We start from the raw sequence: 6,903 nt of genomic DNA on the forward strand, positions 1-6,903 counted from the left end.
GTGGGGGTTGTGACCGTTGTGCACCGTTTGCTTGCAGAGCCACTGGTTAGCCCGGCCACCTTCAGCAGGGTGTTCCCGTTCCACGTCATGTTCTCCAGGAACCTTACGGTGCTCCAGGCTGGCCACGCCGTGTCCAGGGTCATACCGGCGCTTCGTAAGCAGGAATGCCTGCTCACTGACGTCCTGGAGCCGGTAAGCACGTCGGCCGCCCTGCGCGAGCTGTAAGTCACGTCTTCCGCCCACTCCATGACGCTGATGTTCCCTCTGCTCTGGTCGTGCGCAGGTGCGACCCCACCTGGACTTGACGTTCGAAAACATCCTGGCGCACATCAACACGGTGTACGTGCTCAAGACTCGGCCAGGTGCGCTGAACGCAGAGCCGGACACGCCCCCAGAGTTCACTTACCTGCGCCTCAAGGGGCAGATGATGTACGTCCCCGAGAACGACTCCGTCATCTTCCTCTCCTACCCCAGCGTCGTCAACCTGGACGACCTCACCAGGTGAGACATAGCTTTTCATTTTACTACCATTTAAATCTGCAATCGGCATAGTTGGCGGGCCTCACCTTCGGCATGTTTCTGCTTCTAGGCGTGGACTGTTCATCAGTGATATCCCCCTGCACGACGCCACCCGGGACTTGGTGCTCATGTCCGAGCAGTTCGAGGCGGACTACAAGCTGACCAGGAACCTGGAGATCCTCACCGACAAACTGCAGCAGACCTACCGGGAGCTGGAAGGGGAGAAGCAGAAGACGGACGGGTAGGTGACATGTCGTATGATGGGGCGGGGCTTCGGGGCCTCCGCCGCGGAGTGGAGCGCGGGTGAACTGACAACGGTGACGGGCGACTTCCCTTCCGCAGGCTGCTGTACTCCGTGCTGCCCATGTCCGTGGCCACGGAGCTCCGCCACGGCCGTCCCGTGCCTCCGCGCCGATACCCCAGCGTCACGCTGCTCTTCTCCGGCATCGTGGGCTTCTCTCAGCTGTGCGCCGACCCCGCGCACCGCGACCCCATGTCCATCGTCACCATGCTCAACCAGCTGTACACGGTCTTCGACACGCTCACCGACCCGCGCAAGAACCCCAACGTGTACAAGGTGGAGACGGTGGGCGACAAGTACATGGCGGTGTCGGGGCTGCCCGAGCCCTGCTCCACTCACACGCGCTGCATCGCCCGCCTCGCCCTCGACATGATGGACCTCAGCAGCGAGGTCAAGGTGGACGGCAAGCCGGTGGTACGTTCTCCAAAAGGACCCGCAACAAAAATTAATTGTCGGGAGCGGTTGGGGGAGGCTGTGACACAGTCGTCCACAGTCGTCCCACTAGGCCCAATTGCACGTGCGGGGGTAGATTTACATACCATGGCCTCAACACCTCTCTCGTTGCAGCGGATCACCATCGGCATCCACTCTGGCGAGGTGGTGACGGGGGTGATCGGCCACCGGATGCCCCGCTTCTGCTTGTTCGGCAACACCGTGAACCTCACCAGCCGCACGGAGACCACGGGAGAGCCGGGCCGGATCAACGTGTCCGAGGACGCATACAAGTAAGCACGACGCGAGATACGAGCAGTGCGGGGGAAGGCACTGCAGGCTTGGCCACATTGTGGCCATGCCGAACTGAGCGTATCGAAATCCCCCTATTCGCCTTGAAAATTGGTCTAAATGCAGAAAATATTTCTCCCCACAGGTTACTGAGCCAGCAGGACAACTGTGATCCTCAGTTCCAACTAGACTACCGCGGTCCCGTTGCCATGAAGGGACGAGCAACACCAATGGAGGTTTGGTTCCTGTCGCGGAGTCCCGAACACATCGTCTAACGTAACTTAAGCTTTACTATGCCGCCTACATCTGTGATTGTTATTTCTTGCAATGTGTGACTCCTGTCCTTTGTTCCTCGCTTAAGATAGTGTAGAAAATCTTTCAAGAAACCCCTCAATAAGGTACAAACAATTCATGAATGTTTTGCCACATAGCTTATCTTTCAGGGACCTAAACACCTCGCAATAGGTGTAATGCACAAATTCGTGTCAAATTTCGATCTCTCGACTCCTAGTTACTGGGAAAAAATGCAGGGCTACGTAACTCTTAAAATGAACAAATGTTAGTTACTCAATGTGACAAAACACATGTTTAAGTAAAGGTTGGTTATGGATTTTGAAATATGACCAATTTTAGTCATGGATATTGTGGAGAAAAGTTGGACAAGTCAAAAAGATAGCTTAACTCTAAAAGACTACAATAAAAGTTACAAACTATAACTTCAACTCATAAAATAATGTCAAAGGCAGTAATAAGTTACGGAGCCCTGAAAAAATGTTGTACTGACTAAAAATGTGTATATTAAGTTTGTAAATAATGGAAGTGGATGGTTGTCGTTTCTGATAAATTATCTTACAGAGAATTAATGAAAACCCAAAAGCACTCAGAAGAAATGCAACTTTTGAGAAGTTGTACAATCAGCTGGGCAGAAAGAATATAAATGCTAATGACATCATATTTCCTATTTTCTACAAACTCTAGCAGGTAATAAATGTTCAGATACTTCCGGAAATAAAATAAGAATCTAGAGTTTATGATATCCTAAATTACTTGGCCCGTAAAGTTACCCCTCGTATGTTCGTCTGCAGAACTAATTCCATTTGCTTTTTGCACTGTGCAATTAGTTCGGGATATGTGTATGTATCTATGCTTCTGTCATAGAAATATGGTTTGTAAGTGTGAAAAAAATAAAAATAAAGATGCTGTGAGATAAAGTGTAAAGATTACATGTGAACCATTTCCTGCGAAAAGCACTGATCTTTGGTCAACATCCAGCAGCTTACAGTGCATTTTGTCTACAAGCTGAAGGTGGGACTATCAGTCTACCCGATTTTCCTCCCTTTCATCAAATGGCTGCAGCAACAAAAAAATAAAAATAAAAATAATGAATGATTTCTTTTGGTTGGTTGTTGTTTTGGGGACGGTTTATTAAAAATAATATTTCATTGTACAGGTTTTGATTTGACCTTCCGAAGCAGCCAACGTTGATCAGAAAAGTACAAATTTAAAAATCCAGCATCAATGTGATGCAACTCATAAACGTGTTTGGATAGTAACATTTCATGCCTAATGAGTCAGCCCTCCTACCGCCACCAGATCAAACTCTGATAACGCAGCACTCGGAGCGTCGCTTCGCCTAGTTAACTTCCTATCGGTTAAGTGGATTGAAGTACAAGGTGGGTGGTGATACCCGTACCTGGAGGTGCCGATGCACCCATCATCACAGCCAAGAATACTTGAGAGGATCTCAGTCTAGTTCTTCTTCTTCTTGTTGGTGGCGACCGCCTTCTTCTTGCCGCAGCACAGCGCCCTGCAGCACGCCCACAACAGCAGCAGGGGCAAGAGGACGATAGCGGCCGCGGCCGCGATCACGTCGAGCAGCAGCAGCTGGTACAGCGGCAGGTGCACGTTGGACGGCTTCAGGTGCTCCGAGCCGTGCTGCAGGACGTGCTCGATGGCGAACACGGCGGCCTCGGCGGGCTGCAGCGCCTTGGACCGGAAGATGCGGGAGAGGCGGCTGGCGTTCTCCTTGTACCTGTCGGGGAGCATGTGATTGGTCGTTAGAGAGGGGGCCACTCAGTCCGTGCGTGAGTCCTGCAGTACACGGCAGTGTTGCGGGCCTGCCTACCCTAGGGGCCATGGCGCCTTACGGACGGATCGAGTAGGCCAACCCGCAACACTGCCGCGTATTGCAGGCCCGCCTACCCTAGGGGCCATGGCGCCTTACGAGCGGAGCGAATAGGCAAACCCGCAACACTGCTGCGTATTGGAGGCCCTGTTATAGCCCTAGAGAAGCGGACAGGCAGACCCAAACTACAAGGGGTCAGCGCATTCCATGCGCTCGGCACGGCTGGACGCCTCGGCTCGGCCGAGCGGACAGGACAGTCGCGTCGCAGCTTCCAGCCGGGGGCAGTAGGAAAGGACTAACATGTTTCGGTAAAGTAATTAGTAATGTATCCCACAAGTTAGTGTCAGTGTTATTGTACAGCAACCCGCATACTGTTGTATCGTAGCCATCAGCCACACGGTAGCGACGTTAGCCACAGCGACAGTTCTTACTTGGGGTTGCGCAGGATCTCTTTAAGGGTGGCGTCCAGGGACTCTCTGGTCATGGTTCGGAAGTCCACCTTCACGCAGAAGCCCTTCTGTTCGGCGAGCAGCATGTTGAAGTCCTGGTCCCCGAACATGGGCATTCCGATGAGGGGCACTCCGTGGTACACCGACTCCTGGGTGCTGAGGAGGCCACCGTGAGTCCAGAAGGCGCGGATGTTGGGGTGGGCTGGAGGACGGAAATTGTTATAAGAAATCGTTATCAGCGACAACACACTGACATCAAAACATGTACATTCCACGGGTTTTTACCCAGGAGATCAGCTTGTGGGGCCCACTCGATGGTGCGAATGTTTGGAGAGAGGTCTTTCGGCTTGGGGCCGTCCCACTTCAGAAGCACGCGCTCCTTCAGCGCGCCCAGCGCACCCAGGATGGCCTTGCTCTTCTCCTCCGGCATTTGTTCCACCTTCAGGTTCGACCCCATGCTGAAGTAGACGACGCCCTCCTTCGCGCCATCCAGGTAATCTTGCAGGTCCTGAGACGAGACAGACGCGATAACGGTTTATTTTGTCAAGGGTACACTGGAAACGCAAATGCGTTTAAGCTTTAAAAGGGGTTAATGGTTTAGTACCATTGCAACGTCACTAATATATTTAAGCAAACACCCTGGCAAAGATATGGCTTAGAATTTTTTTTACCACTAGTGCATCTCCAAGCAGCGCAGCAGAAGTGTCACGGTCCGAATCACTCACCTTGGGCAGGGGGTTGCGTTTTTGAGGGATGTGGATTCCGCCAATCTCGATGACATTAGGCGCCATTGGTGTGGGATAGACCAGCGTGAAGTGGTTGTTTATCAGAGTGAGAGCGAGATTCGACCGGAGCAGCTCCTCCACATGAGGCACATCGGGAAAATACTGCTTGGCGATCTCCTCTTGTAGAGGCAGATTGTAATAGAAGTACGACAAGTGGGTCCCGACGTGCAAACTGAAACAAAAAGTACGCGTTACTTCTACGCTTTGGGACCATAATCTGTACACCTTATTTGCAGTATGCAACTCACAACGCATTGATTGCTCGTTGAATGAATGACATACGGTCGGAGAAACCGAGGAATGGTGACGGTACCCAGGATGGATTGACAGGGTTACCGGACAGTTCGTTAATAAACTGTGAAGCGCCGAAAGGGTTGATGGCGACCACGGGAGCCTTAAAGTGGTGACCGAGGGTGATGAACGCCTCTTGGAAGAAGAACAGTTCCGCGATGACGAGGTCGAACTTCTGGCCAGGCTTGTACAGCTCGGCCTTGACGACGGGGCTGCTGAGGGTTTCGTTGACAATTACGGCACCCCATTTCATGAGGAACGTGATCTGGTCTAAGGTGCCGCGCTTATTCTCCCAAAATCTCTTCAACTCGGCATCTGCGGTAATTGCAACAAAAAGACAGGTGAGATAAGAAAAAGTTAAATCTTTTGCCGAAAAGGGGGAGGGGGTCGTGAAACAACCTACCAGCTTCCTTTGATACCGCTTTGCTTTGAAAGTGTATAAGCTTGTGGTTGTGCGTTGGGTTGATTTTGTTCCCTTGCGGCAGACCGGTAATGTAGGTGATGTCGTGACCCTTGTCGGCCAGCGCGCGGGTCACCGCGCTCAGGGCGATCTGGTGGCTGCGGGCGTGCATCGGCATCACCGCCAGAATGCGAGCAGCGTCGGCCACCCCCAGGGCGACGGCCACGAGCACCGCAAGGGCGGCGAACACCTGCAAAACACCACGAACACAAAATCGTGATTATTCTAAAGGGCCGAACGTCAAAACTTTCTGATAAGACGAGATTGGCGTATATGTTATAAGATAACGACAAAACGCTTAGCACCAATCAGAGCAGGGCAAAAAAAAAGTTTGGCACGACTATTTTATGCACTAATCGTCAGAATTTGAGACAAATTATGTAAAATATTAATTAGATTCAAATTATGATGCAAAACCCCCCTCAGAATCAGAACGTGGTGAGCCCACCATGCTCTCCTGGGGTAGAAAGTCGACTCCGATAACACAAGCAAACGCACGGTGAGAGGGAAGGCCCACATTGACAGCGGGAGAGACACAATCTCTAAGTTCCTTTTTCGCACGCGGGCGCATGACGCATGGGGGCCATGATTGCCCCGCTAACGGCCACTGACCGTGACCTTGGCCACGCAAATATGCTCCAACCTTGAGCACGGCAGCGTCCTCAGGCTCTGCCGCGGACGCACTAGTCGTTAGTAGAGGTGAGACCGGGGGGGGGGGGGCACACCCACGGCCCGGCCGCCGGACAAGAAGTGAGACTCATGTCATTTTCAAGATGACTTGACTTATCCCGCAGCAGAAGCCCTCACTCGAATGGTCATGTGGTGTTTGCCTACATTCAGGGGCATATTGCATAACTTCCAGTCCAGGTGTCTAGTGACCGGGGGTTTTGGGGTAGGGAGAGGGAGGGGGTGGGGTAGCTTCACCCCCTCCCTTTACTGTTCAAAAGTTCCAGTGCAATACTCCATTATATTCAAAGGACACATTCAAACAGCACATATTACGTCATCATTTGTACCGTACTTCAAACACAAATTATTTGTTCTGAAAGTGAGACCCCGGGCGCTAGAGCGCCAGTTGTTATTATCGCAAACTGCGGGTCGGCTGGGCCCGCGGGCGGTTTGGTGGTCGGTGTGTGTGCGGTCCGTGACTTGGCGTATTGTATGTACACAAGCGTTTGTTACGCAACGAGAAAGAAGTCGTCGAAAAGTTGAGTTTAAAATCAGCTCGATGTCTCTCTATTCCTCACAAG

At 51.9% G+C, this 6,903-nt stretch overlaps 2 protein-coding genes across 2 annotated transcripts; one reads left to right on the forward strand and one right to left on the reverse strand.

The window, feature by feature from the left end:
- Window positions 1-37: 37 nt before the first annotated feature.
- Window positions 38-2,754, forward strand: LOC113214832 (guanylate cyclase soluble subunit beta-1; the record flags this gene model as incomplete). Its single annotated transcript, XM_052274943.1, is given in 6 exon segments — window positions 38-192; window positions 284-501; window positions 590-760; window positions 862-1,234; window positions 1,388-1,545; window positions 1,689-2,754. Coding segments are annotated over 6 exon segments (1,205 nt in total), but the record flags the coding sequence as incomplete, so codon positions are not given.
- A 178-nt stretch (window positions 2,755-2,932) lies between these two features.
- LOC113214833 (UDP-glycosyltransferase UGT5) lies at window positions 2,933-5,873 on the reverse strand (the record flags this gene model as incomplete). The annotated part of the gene is made up of 6 exons (XM_052274944.1): window positions 2,933-3,575; window positions 4,100-4,319; window positions 4,403-4,625; window positions 4,843-5,074; window positions 5,151-5,508; window positions 5,597-5,873. Coding segments are annotated over 6 exons (1,593 nt in total), but the record flags the coding sequence as incomplete, so codon positions are not given.
- Window positions 5,874-6,903: the final 1,030 nt, after the last annotated feature.

The sequence above is a fragment of the Frankliniella occidentalis genome, unplaced genomic scaffold, assembly GCF_000697945.3.
Source record: "Frankliniella occidentalis isolate FOCC.00 unplaced genomic scaffold, Focc_3.1 Scaffold472, whole genome shotgun sequence".
Lineage (NCBI taxonomy): Eukaryota > Metazoa > Arthropoda > Insecta > Thysanoptera > Thripidae > Frankliniella > Frankliniella occidentalis.